The sequence below is a fragment of the Neolamprologus multifasciatus genome, chromosome 1, assembly GCF_963576455.1.
Source record: "Neolamprologus multifasciatus chromosome 1, fNeoMul1.2, whole genome shotgun sequence".
NCBI lineage: Eukaryota > Metazoa > Chordata > Actinopteri > Cichliformes > Cichlidae > Neolamprologus > Neolamprologus multifasciatus.
Genome location: NC_140439.1, coordinates 22,091,716 through 22,108,498, shown reverse-complemented (window position 1 = coordinate 22,108,498; position 16,783 = coordinate 22,091,716). Strand labels below are relative to the sequence as shown.

Here is a 16,783-nt window from a genome sequence, read left to right as displayed (position 1 = left end):
GCACACATTATGGCAAGCAAAGGGGTAGAAGGCCTTCAAGACCTCAAGGAGTTATACTTTCTTGTATTTTTTAGTGGTCTTGAGGAACAGTTTTCTGGGCTTTTTGAAGGTCTTTTTTTGTTTATTTTTTGTTTTGTTAAGCTGCTTAACACTGACCTATGAATCATTCAAATATAAAAACGACATCTAACTCAAGGGATGAAATAGTTTTAGCAAAGAACCCATTTGAAATTATATTTATTGGTAGTTTGTTACCAGCAGCCTGTCACAAACATATTTCTTTCCATTTCTTGATTCTTTAAAAATATCAAAGATAGCACAGTTTGACAGTCATAAAATCATATTTTTGCACCACCAAGGACAGATAAAAACTTGGTGTATGTCAATATGATGTGTAGTGTGTGCAGTGTGGAGAAACTGAGCAAGTGGAGGATAAATACTGAAAATCAGCAACAACAGGTCTTGAGGAGATCAATCCAAATTTTAGTTGTTTTCATACAAATGGTCATCATTATGTATGGAGCAGGTCAGGATAATCTAAAATAACCCTTTTAATAAGTTCTAAGGAACCAGAGTGGTACTCCTCTTCCAGGCACAGGCAGGCCACAGATAATAAGATCAGATAAGACCAGATAATCGACACAGTTAATCTAAAAACGTTGTGAAAAGTTTATTTTTAGTCATGTTTTTAAAATGTTTTACTCAAGCAATGTACAACTCTGGGCAACGAGCTTTCATAAATGTTTTATCTCATTTTTTTGCACATGTCAGAAGTCTATTTAAACCCTACCATATTAAAAAGGTAACACACAAAAGTGAACAGCCCCCAAAGATTCTCTGTCAGGAAATTTACAATTTGGATTCTTGTACATTTACTCTAGCCAGTCAGGTGAAGGTAACACTAAATGTTGGATGTCCACTACTTAAAAGGAAGAATAAGATGAATCAGCTCCCGCATGCTTGACAAGTATAACAGCATGGATACATAAACAGTATAAAAGATTGATAAAGGCACTCTTTCGCAGTCGCCGTCTTGCTATTTTTGAACCACTTTTGAAACATGGTGGATTTAACTGTCAAAATGAGGGTTACTGCACAATCACACCTTGTGATTAAGAAGTTGGTATGCTTGTTAATACCCTGCCAGCTAGCATGGTATTCTTGGTGGATTATGCTCCTTTATAACTCTAATAATGACCATAATTCACAAGATGAACTTCATGTTTCATTCTGTATGACCTGAAAATAGCAACTGAGCCCATAAAAGCGTTTACTGAGGTCACAGAGTGAGGGGGGCGAGGGTCTTTTTCTCATAAATGTGAATACAACCTGAAGTCTTTTGGAAGCAGAGGAGTCGCCCCCTGCTGACCATTAGAAAGAATGCAGGTTTAAGACACAAGTTGGCATTACTTTTCAGACGTGGTAGTGCCATCATAACTACGGCTTTTCTATTTAAAAAAAGTTTTTGTCAAGTTTTGTTAGGCCTGAATGCAGCCCAGGTGCATACGCTATGCTGCGGACTGGCTCTGAATATAGCAAGGAGAGCCATTTTCATCCTTTTCCAGATTTCTACAACTTTAACAAATAACATAAGTAACTTTTTTAAGGTGACCCCTATACCATAAGACTATTACAGAGGCCTGGGTTAAAATGTACACCAAGGTAGTTTTGTGCATGTCTTTTTCCCAGCTTTTCTGTCCTCTCTCCACTGTCCTATTGCAATAATGACTAAAAAGCCTAAAAATACACGTTTAAAAAACGTTTTTTTCCCCCTTCTTGGAATAACTAAAAAACTGAAGTGTCAGTAACATCGCACAAGTCAAAGTAGCTTTGGTTGGCATTACATAGCATGTTGCCCATCATTGGTGGTTAGATCCAACCAAGACTCCATCCCTATATATTTCCAAGTGAGAGGAGTGAGTGGAGTTCATCTGCCAGTGTAAATGCCCCCCCCACACACACACACTCTTATGTATTTATATACATATTTATTCATAGTAGACAAAAGAAAAGTCATAAAACTCTCTGCAGGTGGAGCTGCCATCAGGCTCAGTAGTGCTTTTATGGTTGACATGTTTGACAAACTTGAGAGTCTCTTTGTCTCTGTAGACGAGTGCGAGGGAATTGTCCTCTGGGTAGACAGTCAGAAGCTGTGAAGAAAGAAAGCGATGATGATGACTGCCGAAGCAACATCCACACATGTGCGATTACACGTCACATTAATCAGCACTCACCTCCTCATCCTCTTCATTAGCGACATAACATGTAAAGCCGCCAAACTCTGACTGCCAGCCTATGAGAGAGAATTAAAAGTTCAGTACAGTCACACTGGTGTCCGACAGTTCGTTCTTCTGCTGGGTGTGAACTCACCGGCACAGCCGAAAGGCAAAACGAGGTCCAGCGCATATTCTGCCCGCGCTGCCTCTCCATCGTGCAACAGGGTGTAGCCGCCATGAGACCATCGACGTACTTCCCCGCAGCACAAAGGGGTGCTCGGCTCTGAAAATACACAGAGGTCAAAACACACGAACAGCGGCGGCGGCTGAATGAAAGCACTCACAGCGATGCACACCTTTCTCTCTGCTCGCATCTGCTGAGGATGGTTCATTTGACGACCCCGTGGCTTCTCCATCATCTTGCTGCTTTTTATCCTTCTCTTCATCGCCATTCTCTTCGTTGTCAGCCGGGCAGAGATAGTGCAATCGAAGGCCAGTGAAGTTGGAGAGGAGCAGGAAGAATGCTTCTGAATGAAGCAGCTCCCAGCATGCACTCACACACTGAGGCAGTGAGTCCAGAGCAGCAGCTTCATAGCACCTGAAAGCACACAGGTTATTAACCAATCTTAAATACAGAGTGCTACTTTAAAGAGTCAAACATACTCACTTCTTATTGGGTGGACCTCTCTTCTTCCACTCAATCTGAGAGAGCCGAAGTGCTTCACTCACCTCTTTGAACTTCTCCTCCTGAAGACAAACGCATAATCACTCAGCGAAAACAAATGAACACGGGAAAGACACGACACCAGTGCCAGCGCTGCTCTGATGCCTTTTTGAAAAGCAGTGCACACTGGATACTTGGAAATTATCTCATTACTCAGTGTTGTGTAGCTAAAGCTGAGGTACTTTCTGTGTGGAAAAAAAAATCATGCGTGCTTCATCTGCAAATCATCTGTGAATAAGAATTTCCAGCTGCAGTACTGCGTCGGTGGAAAAGAGTTTTTAGAAGTTACCTTGAGAAATCCTTTGAGCTGAATTTCAGAGCTGTCTTCAAAGTCCTCCTGAATCTGCTCTTGATAAGAAATGTCCAAATAGATGGGATTGATCCACTCCAGCAGCACAGTTTCCTGCCACGAACACAAACAGCAAACACATGAGCTGGCAAGGAGGCTGTCCAAGAGAGGAACAATCTGACATTATAAGAAATCAACTGATGCTCACAACTGATTAAAAAAAGCTTACACTGGAGCCTGGAGATAGCTAGATTTGCATACAGAGCTCTCATAACACTATAATGTACTCTCACAAGCCACTAGGTGCACCAGCTCAACTGCTCGTTAATGCAAGTCAATGGAGGCATGTAAACATGGCAAAGACAACCTGCTGAATTTCAAACTAAGAATCCGAATAGTCGAAAAGTGGTGATTCAAGTGACTTTGAACGTGGCATGATTGTTTGCACCAGATGGGTTGATCTTAGTCTTTATGCTGAGCTAAGCTAACAAATGCCTCCAGCTGTAAATTGATTGAGAATCATGCAAATTATATGTTATATCTATCAAACAAAACGTATATAAAATTCTTCTTCCAAAATTTTTTGAGATATTCCTACAAGATAGCACCCACATCTCTCGGTAAGTGTGGATTCCTCTGGACGGGAGCCACTGTGTGGCGAGGAGGACGTTCCAGAGAAGGTCCGTGAAACCAGCCGCTCAGAGACAGTCGACATTTGTCCTGCGACAAAACTTCAGACACCTGAAGAAAAAAAGAAACCCCAAACAGTGTAATTTCCAAACGCAGCCTTTTCAAAGAAATAGTAAAAACAAGAATATTTATCCTTACTTGGTGAAAGGAAACTGGAGAAACTTCAAAGAGCACGAGTGTGTTCCAGGAGGGTACGAGTGACTTCACTATGCTCTGTGGCTGCAAATAACCTGACGACAAAAATGAAATACACACTTCTGTTGTGTAAGAGAATACGCACACGCGCGCGCGCGCACACGCAAACACAGTGGGACACTCACTGTCTGTTGTGTAAAGATTGAGGGTTCCCCCGTCGCTGCTCTGCCACGGGGGCACAAGATACAAAATGAATGCAACGCGCCTCCCTTCCAACTCATCATCGTGGCACAAAAGAACATCTAGAAATAAGACAGACAGACAATAACTAAAACAGAAACTCACAATGTAACAGTTTTCCTACTGAGCTAATCTCACCTGTATATTCATATTTGGCACAAGAAATATCCACAGTGGGCTCCAGCTCAACCCCCAGAACCTCCCCGAGCCAGGACCGGAAACGCCCAAACAGTGCTGCCCTACAGACAGTGGTACAGAAACGGGCACACTGTGAAAACCTGGCCGTGACCTTTAAACGCCGTTTAAAATTTGTAACTCTCACCACACGGACAGATTGTTTAGCTACCTGAAAGCCCTCTGTGACATTTTGTTAAGACATAAATAATAGATGACCACAGAGGGAGGCCGTTACTGTGTAATTACTGTATTTATTCCCCAGTGCTGCACTTCTTCAGCAGGTAAAGCGCATATACTCACAAATATGTATCCAGCACATGTAAGTGATTCACTGTAGACAGCTTGTCATAATTATAAGAAGAAAGCAGCACGTTATTTCTCAAAGAAGAAAGGTTTACACTGGATTGTGCTATTTTGGTAATATATGGAGCCTCTGATTTGACACACAGCTGATTTATACGCTGAGATCCTGATTTTTCTTGGACTTGTCTCACACACCGAACCTCTTGGCAGTCATTTCCAACATCTACTCTGCTCCGATGACTTACAGCCTTGTGTTCACTGCCAGCCTCAGCTCTGTAGTAGAAACTAAAGAATAAACCACCTTCCTGCTTTAACAAACAGTCCAAATATTCGCAAGAAGTTTCAGTCATCATCACTAAATGTAATATACCAATTAGGAGGGCATCTGTAATCTCTGGCTCCACCTGCTGGACCTGAAGAATAAACTTCAGAATGTTTCTCATCCTTCCATCAACATCAAGAGTCCAACAATATCAATATGGAGCTGGATACAAATACGAAAGTACCTCTTTTAGTGTCTCGGTAAATCTGCGAGCCAACATGAACAATGCCAGGACCCTGAAGGTGGCTCACTTAATGAAGTCCTCATTAATTTTCTTGCTTTGAAGCACCAAAACACCAGCTGTGAAAAGGATCTGTGACTTAAATCTACCTGATGAATATTGTCCACATCTGCTTTGTGCCACCAAACACAACTCTGACCTGTCAGAGGCCTTTATTCCACAAGACCTCTGACACGAGGTGAGGCCTCCATCGATCAGGATGCTCTGTGCGTACGATACATTTTTATAGCGAGCAGTATTAAGGTTGAGGGTAGGGCTGGGCCATATCATACCGTTCACGGTAATACCGGTATAATGTTGGGCAACGACAAGAAAATTAAATATCGCGATAGAATATGGGTAAAATGCGCATGCGCGGTGCCTTTGTTTTCATACGCACATGGCGAAAAAGGCATGGCGGCGACAGAGAATGACAAGGGCGAAAGCGGATTTTTGAATGAAATGGATGAACCAGTTTGTAAAAATGCTGCAACGACAGTGGTGTGGAACTGGTTTAGCTTTCGTCCGTCAGATATACAACAAAGCACTATTTTTGGTAGAGCATGCTAGCGGGCCGTCGTTATTACCGTGTATTTTTGGTAAATATGGCACACTTAAAATCAAACCTTTGATTTTTCTGAAAATCGACAGTGCCCCTTATAATCCCGTGTGCCTTATGTTTGGATTCTCGTTGTGTTTACTGACCTCGAAACGATTTTATGTGGTACACGGCGCTCGAAAATCTGTCAAATGTTTTAGCAAAGCCACACTGCTTGATGGATTGTCGGAGCATTACGGCTATCATAGGCAGGAGCCTCGCGGAGTGATATGTACGGTGCTTCAACATAATATTACCGTGTGCATAAGCTCTTTTTAAGTTTTGTGGATATTATACATGGTTATGCTGAGGATCTGTCGGCAATTTTCACTGGAAATGCCTTTTGGTTAAACTGTCAGCTAGGAATTTGCATTTGCACTGTTACGTTTTTATACAACTTTAATGTAAAAAAACAGCTGCTTGTTTAAGTGAAAATACATTGATGGGTTTTTTTGCACTAATAAAATTGTGGAGTTGTAAAGTATTTTGTCTAGTGTCAATTATATCGTCAGTTATATCGTTATCTATATCGTGATAAATATTTTTGGTCATAACGGCCTGCTCTAGTTGAGGGGTCAGAAAGCACTCGAGTCAATAAGCCTTGGGTACCCAGGTCCAGTTCACCCGTTTTCCTTTAGCCACTTTTTTTTTTTAGGCACCAAAACATTTTTTGCGCCACGTTGTGATTTGATATCGCTTGTGTTTCACCTTTAAGCACGCCCTTTTCCTTTTCTTTTCATCCACTTGCTTGCCTTCATCTTCTTCTTTTTTAGTCTTCATCTTCTTTGCCTTCTTCTCTGTTTTTGTCCTCTTCATTGTCATTCTTTGCTTTTGCCATCCTCCTTTTTGGATTTTTTTTTAATCTTCATCTGCCTCCATCTCACTTTAACACTCTCTTCTGTCACACCAACCTTCTGCATGTCTTCCTTTGCTACAGTCGTGAACTTCCTCTGTGTTCTACCTCCTTTCCTTTTGCCTGGCAGTTCTTTATTCAACATCCTTCGTCCAGTACGTCCACTACCCCTCCTCTTTGCACATGTCCAAAACCATCTCAGCCTTGCCTCTGTAACTTGGTTTCCAATCCTGTTATACTCAGGACCCATCTGGGTCACTCCCAGTGAAAATCATCTTAAACTCTGCCCCCTCCAACTCAGAGCTGGAAGTTCAGTCGTAGTTTTTAAATAATATGACAACAAGAAGATGAGTATAATAAAATGTGAAAAAAATCAAGGCTTCTGATTTTCATAAATGAAAGCTTTCTGCCCATTTGACAGCTCACACACACATATAACACAAATGAATTCAAACTATTTTGTTACCTCAGCCCTGCGATATGTGGCTCTGTTCTTTTCTTCAGGTCATCTGACTGTGTGGGGACAACAAAAACAAATAATAAAAAACACAAATGATAAAGACACTGGAATAAATCAGTGTGAGGATGAATGAAAAAAAAAACCTGTTTAAATTTATACAGGTCGTTTGATTTTTCATGGAAGTTTAGCTCCAGCAGCTCTTTCTTGAGGTTTTCTGCGAAGGCTTGGCTGCTGATGAAGTTTCTGAAGATGCAGTGAGGGAACGGTTGGCAGTCCAACTCCAGATCGCCTGCACAATAATTACACACACACACAAGGGAAACTGTGTAAACAGCAAAGTTAAAAAAAAAAAAAAAGGGCAAAACAAACGTGGCAATATTTGCTTTAGAAGAGAGACAGAAACTTAAAATACTACACTGACCACGGCCACTGTGAGAGGGGTGCTGCAGAATAGTCCAAGTGATTGCTGCTTTAATTTCCCGGTCAACTATACATAAATTGCACGTCAACACGATTTTTTAAAGCTGGTGAACTAGACCAGAAATAATTGATAACAAAAGAACAATAAATCTACTTTCTCCGGTACTTTATACCCTCTCAGTTGCAATGCAATTTAACGCTCAACTACAAATCAATGGCTTTTTGATGGTGACCGGAGCAGAATGATGGTCAACTTTTTGTCACCTGGTCGACTACAAATAGATCAAATATCAATGACAAAAAAACAACGGTAAATCAACATTATTACAACGTCCCTATAGTAAGACCGTCGGTTTACCACAGTATTTCAATGTTGTTACAACATTGGCATTTCAACCCTGACCATAACGACGGATCGGATGAAAAATCAACATCAATTCAATGTCGTCTTGCTATCTGGGGGGTCTTTACAATCTGTGAGGGCAAAGTTTCAGAACAATGATTAAAGTTTAATTTGGGGGGATGTTTTGTGCCTATATTAGTAATTATAGCAAATGTTAGGCAGGAAAGCAGGAAGAGAGAGCGGCGTACTGTTGTATTACAAGATGAATGACATGGGAGAGGGCATGCATATAAACGTCAGAGAGGGTTTACTCCAAATTTGCTGCTCCTGATTGAAGCAGATCTCCCAACAAATTCCCGTAAACACACCAATAACAGCCGCGTCAAAGCTGCAGGTTTCTGAAGACTGATTAACAGCTGCAGATAAATATCTGAAGCTGAACTTTGGTCCTCTCACTGACCGTGGCTGTAGGTAGTCCTGCGGCTCCATGCCTCCGTGACGGCTCTCTTCACCTGGTCGTCTTCTACGGCTGCGCAGAGCTCCACCGGCTCCTCGCGGCTCTCCTTCTCGCTCTTCTTCTTCTTCTTCTTGTCTGTGCTGCTGCACTCGTCCTGTGGTCGTTTGGTGGCCATTACAGAAACCTGACACGAACTTTCAAAACACGCGTGGACATGGCCTCGCACGACGCGTCGCGGATAAATGACGTTATTAATGCTTGTAGTTTGGCCCTGAGTGCAGACTGTCAGGCAGAACTGAAACATGACTATAATATTCACACTAAAATAGAACTTTTAGGATCTGATTTCAGGGATTTACTTTATCATAATTTTACCTCTTTAGCTTTCGGAGGATTAGGTAATAAATCTCTTACAGCAGCCAGGTAAGAAAGCATATTAAAGATATAGCTCTTCAGTCAGTGGAGGGGATCACGTACAGATGACTTGTCTCTGTTAAAGACCAAAATAAATAAAATCAAAAATATACATATTGGTCTTTTTTTCTCCATTAGTCTATGGAGACCAATGAAAACTAAACATTTCAAAGAAATACTCAATTAAATTCAAAATAAAAAGTCATAACTAAACAAAAACTAGATAAAATATGTCTGTTCTCATTCAAGCACTTGAAAGTAAGGCAACTGAATTCTATTTGGTTCACGAAGACGTTTTAATTCACTAAAAAAAATTGTTCCCTTGGAGGTGGTCCTGAGAGTGGTTGGCACACCAATCCAAAATGTGAACATTTGCACTCTTGGAAGTGTGTCATGTTCACATTTTGGACCAAGATGACAGATGATCTGAAAGAAGAATAAAGGAGGCTCTCCATGTCCATGGTCAATAACCATCATTGAATAAAATCGGTGGCCCTTCACAGGCGATTCAGCCCTCACTCACACCTTGACCCATGTGAGCTTAATGGCTCACATGAAGGCAGGGTGGGGCCTCACAAAGAATTAAGAGTTGCTGATGCTAATAACCCATGTCTGGATTCATACCTAGGCTCATGTATTGCTGATCGACTTGTATAAATGTAACAGGGTCATAAGTCACATTGTTATAATTACACAAAATGTGTCCTAAACCCCCAAACTGTTCCTTTTATACCTGACTTTTAGGACCTCCAAGCCTGTAGTTATGTTCATTATCAGTTAGAGCCCCTCCTCATTCTTTTCTTCTTCTTCTTTGGTGCAACCCTATAAATACAGTGTACCCCTTTTGCCTCTCCCCTTTTCTACAATTCCCCTGTGGGAGAGGTGGGTGTCATTTCTTTCCCAACACTGTAAAACGCTCATATAATGCATATTTAGCCACCTGGATGTTTCTGATTGTGATTTTAGTTCAATTATTGTCATTATTAAGCCTGTTTTTTGTTAGATGTTATAAGTGTGTAGTATGTGTGTATTATAAATGTGTTTTAGGCGCCATAAATGCTAGCTTGGAAGTTGTGGTGGGTTGAGCTAACCCTCTTCCCCACTGTTTGTATTTGGTCATAGGAGCTGGAGTGGCAAATTATTTACTTGGAGGCCTTTCTTTCTTTTACCTTTTGTGATCAGGTATGTCGGATTTTGTGTTGTTGTTTTGTTTTATCTTATGTCAAATATGTTACGTGTAAATCCATACTTTATGTTCAATGTAAAAATAAATGCAGCCCTTTTCTACAATTCCCCTGTGGGAGAGGAGCTGGAGTGGGCAAATTATTTACTTGGAGGCCTTTCTTTCTTTTACCTTTTGTGATCAGAGATCAGACACAACGCAGAATCACACCGGTTACATAAAGAAATGGTCAGCCATTTTCAGGACCACCGCCAAGAGGAAACCTGATGAGGTGAAGCAAGTACACAAATCAAAATAAGTCCGGTTCCTGTTATTTCAAGCGCTTAAGACTATTTAAAAGCAGATCTGGTGCAGACTACATAATTTGGTGCTGACCATAACCTCAAACATATGCCACAAGTTTAAAAACCCTAGAAAAAGAAACTGGGTTTTGGGGCTAAACCTTTATTGACTATGACAAGGATATTCTGTTCAATTAAAACCTGTGGGTAGCTGAGATCTGGGCTAATTAGAATAGAACTCAAACTTAATTTTCAAAATATAAACTTGACCAATACTTTCCAGTATTTTTCAAATATAACCCAATGAAGTCTCAAATCAAAAAGTCAGTTTTTCCATGATAAAAATATTATTGAATTAATCACTACTGTGGGTGGTTCCTGGCTCTTACCATTTATTTAAGATATGGTGAGAAATTTCCTTAAGTATAAGACGTTTTTGAAGCTTTTTTTAGTGGTTAAGATTTTTCATGCTGTCTAATTCTAGTCAAAAATCCACAGTATTCCCAAAATACATTGTAACGATTTTCCTTTTTTGGTGTTTTTTAAAGCGCATGTGTTATGAAGCATGTCTCTATAACTTGCACATCATCTCCTGTCTTTTTATGGCATCCATTTATATTATTATGATTACTCATGTCTGCAGCCACATGAACATCAGAAAGCTGAGCTGTGGGCAAATAATTAGAAATTATCTGAATAAAGGAACAAACACACTGTTTCTGTCAAGTACAGCCTCACAATTTGCGTGATAACACAAACTGAAAAATGTGGATCCTGATCACTTTGGTATCAAATAAATACACTATTTTAAAAAAAACCCAAGAGAATACTCAATTATCACAGTACAACGCAAAGTTAGTTCAACTTTAGGGAACATCAGTTTTTTCGGACAGGAAGGAGAAACTATGGTACGGGATGTTATCAGAACTAGACCTCCGTGAGGATGGTATGAGGGCCTGATGTCATTTAGTGGGACTGGCTTGATAAATGTAGACCAAAGAACTTCAGAACTGCAGGTCTGCCACTGGGACTCTGATCTCTTCACAGATGAGAGCACATGTGACAGGCATAAAAGAGTCTAGAGATCCACTCTTTCTTCATGCAAACATAGTTGACGGGAAGATGAGCATTTAAGGAGCCAAAGCTGCCCACCTTCAATCTTTGAAGCACTACGACAGCTTGTTAGTGGGAGACGTTACTCATCATCTCACTGCTGGTGGAAGAAACAAGACAGATGTAGATTTCTATACATTGATTTGCATTAAGCCACATTAGAATTCAGGCACTGGAAGGCATTTCATTACTCAGCAGGATCATAATCCTGAAAATAGAGCAGGAAAAGAAAAAAAAAAAAAAGCAAAGCGTTGAAGGGGAAGAGGTGGAGAAACATCCTCGACTGGCTGAGTCAGTCAGCTGATCTGAATCCAAATGAGCGCCCAGAGCTGGATGTGGCTGTGGGGAAGCCTGGGAGAACATCACTGACTGCACAGCATTTTCCCCATACATTAATCACAATAATGCACACATTTCTGTCTGACCTCCTCAAATTAGATCCCAGACTTTAATGGCACCTGCTGTCACTTTACCAGTTTTTGGTTGTTGTTTTTTTAATTCAGCCTACATCACAAAAATTACTAACTTCTCCAAAGCTTCTTTGGATTTGTATTTCTGAACAGCAAAAGATGTAATGTAGCATATTATTGAAACTTCAAAAACAAGTCAGTCAGACACGGCTGCTCTTTGCACTTTATAAAAAACGTACTCAAAAGACTGCTTTATTAAAAGAAAATAAAAAGAAAACACGGCATTGTTACAGGTTAAAACAACAGGAAACTCAATGTTTCAGCTTGTTTAATCAAACACTGGCCTCCTTCGAGAGGACATAAAATCAGATTTTTAACGCACTGGAATACAAACCTGCAGACTACAACAACTCTTAAGGTTAAAAAGAAACAAAGAAAAAAAAAGACATTTTCATAGTCTTCTTAAACAGTATAAACACCCCTGCGGTCTGCAGATATACCTGACATGACAAGCATTTGTTTTGTGAAAGATGGTGCTGAGGCGAAGTCTTTTTTCTCCACACTGCGGGACGCACTCACAGAGACGGCCACATGTACTTCTGATCATTCGAGTTAGTTGTAGATGAAGTTAAACCTGTAAAAAACAAACAGTGATTATTACAAAATCAATGCCAGTTAGACACTCACGTTGACAAACTTTGATGATAAGAGCATCTTTTCCAGGACAAATCTGTACATTGCAGAAGGTTTACTACAAAGGAAGTAGCTGTTTTTAACCTGGCTAGAACTAATGTGCTCAGTTATGCTCAGTTTGGATTTAAAATCCCATCATCATTTCTTCACAACCCCCCCCCCCCCCCCCCCCAATTTGTCACGTGTTTCAGATCAAACTAATTTTAATACTAGACAAAGAGCAAATACAAAATTCAGCTAATAATGCGATGATTTCATGTATTGAGGGAAAAACCTTTTAAGTTCTGTCCCACTTCAGTAGCTGCATCCTTTGAAGACCAGCTCGATTACATCACAGCAGGTCACCGAGGGCCGTTCACATCCGAAGGCTCCTTTGAAAGTGACCTACAAATGTGTCCTCTTCCCGGGCTTTCAAGGATATGCTGAGTGCATCCCTCATAGGCCACCCTATCCCAAGTTTCATTGTGTGCCACCGGCTGTGGGCTCATCACTACCTGTTAGTGTCATGGTTGCTAGGCAACAGAAGCAGCACACGAGAGGCTAGGCCGCCTCATTTAGCAGCAGCCGATGAATTGGGACGTAGCCGCTAATTCGTACGTAGCTATAAGAAACACATACGTTCAACGCACTGAGCCATACCTCATCAACACAAGCTAGTGAAGCTCCTCTGTAAGGTTGCACCACACTAACTGTGTGCATCACTTTGTCACTAGAATTTGTGTCAAGTTAGTGATGCATAAAAGTTTATACTCGTGCCTTTTACCGAGTGGAAATTCCAGCCATTGCGATACAGATTTGAAAATCGATGGGTTACATTTGTAGGCCATTTATCACTGATAAATGATATATTTATATTTAGCTCATGGATTGGTAAAATAAATATATTACCTCAAGAATTCACATACATAATGATCTTCTGCAGCATCAATCTCTTGTCTAATTTGCAGGAATAGTCTTCCATTTTGCTGTTATATGTTTTATCACCTGTTGTGTTGATAATGTCTCTGATCGGAGTGCAAACTTTGTGCATTTGTGCACACTGCCAGTGACCAGAAAGAAACCCTGCTATGTTATTTCACAGCGCATCCCTCTGCTCTGAGGAATCCCTGCATCACTCGAAAACATTGCAGTTCTACTATTTTCTGTCCAAACGCATGCAAAAGTCCTGAACATTACCTGCTCAGCAGCTGTGGTAGACTGGAAATGATCGGTCCATATCCAGGAGCGTTGTCATACAGTTCAAACAACGGTGCAGCCACCAGTTTATAGTTTTTGGGCACGGCAAACAGTGCTGTACAAACATCAAACAGAGATTTCAGTAACAACCAAAGAGACTCATCTAAGTCTTTACTTATTTTAATTAAACGTAAAAGAAATTTTGAGATACACTGACCTTTTTCCTGCAACTGGACCAGGAACAGCTTCTTATGCTCTTTAGGTTTAGTGATGTGAGCTGGAATATAGGGATACTGCAGGGCAAAAACTTCAGATTAGTTCACATCAAGATGTAGATGTGGCAATATCCAACATGACTGATATAAAAATGAATCTAATATTAATTTTAGTCATTCTGTTGAACTGTTCTTCTTCCAGGGTGGAATGATTGTAAATCATACATCTGTTGATATGCAGTGAAGTTGAAGAATTTGGAGGTGGTCCTCTTTCTTCATCATTTCATCCACTTATCACAGTGTAGCAGTACCACGGGCAAACTTCTGACAACTGTATGTATATTCTTGGATGTAGAGCAATGTTTAAATTGAGCCTAATGTTTATTCCAAGTTTCTTCCTCACAGTAAGAATTACATGGGTCTGTACTCAGTATAGGCTAATACCTGAAGCCAAGGTATCTGTATCAGATCAGATCTGGAAAGGGCTGGCTTGATGCATCCCTAGTTAAAGTATCATAAATATCCTTCTGATCATCTTCTTTGTACTGACCTGTGGAGGCTCAAAGTTGGGGCGCCACCAGTTACCAATACAATCATCGATCACCCAGTCTTGCTTCACACCATCCTGCCGTCCAAGGATCTAACAATAAATTTGAAGTTAATACACACAGAATCAAAACAGCCAGCACAATGACACTAAACTCAAAGTTTGGTAGCTACCTCGGTCATCAGGCGCTTCAGACCCTCCACCTCATCTTCCCCAGGGTTCAACTCTCCACCAGGCCTGCAGCAGAGAAGCAAACTGTGAGGCACCCGTACAGGAAAAACTACCTCAGTTTGTTCACACAGTAGAGCTCTGAACATCAGATACTCACAGTTTAAAGAAAGTTGTGCCCAGCTGCAGGAGCAAAACATGAGGCAGTCTGTGTTCATGGACAATGAGGACACCCTCCACTGTCCTCCGCATCCCCATCTTATCAAACTCTTCCCGCATCCGCTGGAACCGGGCTGCCACCGAGCTGTCCTTCTCATACAGCGGCTCCTTGGTACCGAATGTGTAGTTGGTGAGGGGGTATCTGACAGGAAAACACACAAGAAGGCATTTCAGCATAAATGGAGATACCCACAGCGGGGTACACACACAGAGAAAGCTGTGGGAGACAGAATGATAAAACATACAAAGAATTTTTTAATCTATGGCTATAACAAAGGTTTTTCTCAAGAAAATAACTGGTTTTACTTAATTATTCAGGGCTGCTCAAATTTGTTCATTAAACAGTTAAAACCCAGATTTTATGTTTAAAAAGTAAAAGCACCCCAAAAAATTTAATTTCACTGCTTAATTCAGGCTTTCAGCTGCCACAATCAACCTGATTAAGTCCCTAGTTTGTTTGTTTTTTCCTTATTTTTTGTAAAAACGTGATGGAGTATTTATCAAATTAATTTTTTTCTTAGAAATATTTTCTGAAAAAAAATCATAATTGGAGAAAAAATGTCAGATTAATTTATTAGAGGTGACTAATTGGTTATTTTCTTGATTGACGGATGATTCGATTTCAAACATTAATAAACAAAGAGCCCTTTTTTTCAGAGCCCTTGTGAATTTGAGACATTTCTTTTAACCTTCATAAATTCTTAGAAATTCCTTAATATTATTTGAATGTAATTTTGTAAATTTTCTTAATATTCTAAGTGAAGACTTAGTTACCTGTCAGGCAACTTCATGGCAATCACATTTAAATCACGTCTCGTCTCCAACACTGATAATGGGAATAATTAGTTACACCTGTAACTAAAAGTCAAAATTTTACACTACGTTCAGGTGAAATAAACACCAAAGCTCGGTTATAATGTCAGGGTTACAGCCGAGATGTTTTTCCCATGTTTTAATTTCAGAATAACCCTCTCAAAGCCTTGATAAGACCACAGACATCGACCCGCTAAGTGGCTTCGTCCTGCAGCGACCACAATTAACCGAACCAAGCAGGTCGCGCTGCATCCTGACTCCTCGGTGTGCGATAATTAACGGCCCCACGACGGTAGTGAGACCAGCTACGTGTGCGGTGCTTTTAGAACGAGCCACACGGACTTACAGGTTGATTGTCCTCTCCAGTGTGAGCGGCTTCGCGGGCCCGTATTTGTTCCCAAACTGGACGGGAGCGGAGCGCGGCCAGCCGGTGGACGAGCGGCTGGGAGGCGGGACCGACATCTCTAGCGTATGCTCAGCGACACTAAACCCGCCGGAAAGAAAGCACCTCCGCTGGGAGCTGGTTATTTATTGGATTATATGAATTACTTCAGAAACGCCGCCGACCCTCCACAACAAATGTCTCCGCCGTTGTTAACCTCGCTCCTCTTCCGGGTGAAGTGCGGCTTTGTGGTGGGGGAGACTCTTCGCCAGCGACCCCTGCTGGTCTGGATCTGAGACGTTACTTCGTATTTGATATGTAGCGAACTATAAAAGGGTGTGTCAGTGAAAATTGAAGTGTAAATTAACCAAAAATGACCTGTTTTACATTAAAATATATATATATATATTTTATAAAATATTTGTTTATTTTATTTTTTATTTTGGATTTTTCTATTGTATATGAAAGGCACGAGTCAGAAGTATGTGTGGGTGGTGCAGGACAAAGACAGATGGGTTTAAGGTGGGGATGAGATTTCATCAGGAGTATACTCTGAGCTCCTCCACCCAAGAATACAGACGAGGCCAGGCTATGATGGACTGCGATGTCTTCACATGACACTGTGATCTGTTGTGAGATTAGGGACCAGGCGAAAGAGAGCAGGTGGAGGTATCCTTTAGAGAGAAAATGAATAAAAGTTGGTAGATGCAAGACAGAACAGC

At 40.9% G+C, this 16,783-nt stretch overlaps 2 protein-coding genes across 3 annotated transcripts; both read right to left on the bottom strand.

The window, feature by feature from the left end:
- Positions 1-1,968: 1,968 nt before the first annotated feature.
- On the bottom strand, positions 1,969-8,705 carry ogfod1 (2-oxoglutarate and iron-dependent oxygenase domain containing 1). Its single transcript, XM_085163283.1, has 13 exons — positions 8,451-8,705; positions 7,371-7,516; positions 7,234-7,280; positions 4,433-4,533; positions 4,240-4,356; positions 4,058-4,149; positions 3,842-3,970; positions 3,230-3,343; positions 2,884-2,963; positions 2,573-2,814; positions 2,371-2,499; positions 2,235-2,293; positions 1,969-2,150 (listed from the first exon to the last, which is right to left on the bottom strand). The coding sequence occupies exons 1-13, from the start codon at positions 8,620-8,622 to the stop codon at positions 1,989-1,991; spliced, it is 1,590 nt and encodes a 529-aa protein (XP_085019409.1). The 5' UTR covers positions 8,623-8,705; the 3' UTR covers positions 1,969-1,988.
- Positions 8,706-9,665: 960 nt separating this feature from the next.
- Positions 9,666-16,306, bottom strand: nudt21 (nudix hydrolase 21). 2 transcript variants are annotated; one of them, XM_085163410.1, is made up of 7 exons: positions 16,026-16,306; positions 14,808-15,008; positions 14,653-14,716; positions 14,483-14,572; positions 13,935-14,010; positions 13,718-13,832; positions 9,666-12,482 (listed from the first exon to the last, which is right to left on the bottom strand). In XM_085163410.1, exons 1-7 carry the CDS (start codon positions 16,139-16,141, stop codon positions 12,461-12,463), a joined length of 684 nt encoding a protein of 227 aa, XP_085019536.1. In that variant the 5' UTR covers positions 16,142-16,306; the 3' UTR covers positions 9,666-12,460. The 2 variants fall into 2 exon arrangements, with proteins under 2 accessions (XP_085019536.1, XP_085019544.1); XM_085163418.1 differs by lacking the exon at positions 16,026-16,306 and adding an exon at positions 15,641-15,981.
- Between the last annotated feature and the right edge of the window lie 477 nt (positions 16,307-16,783).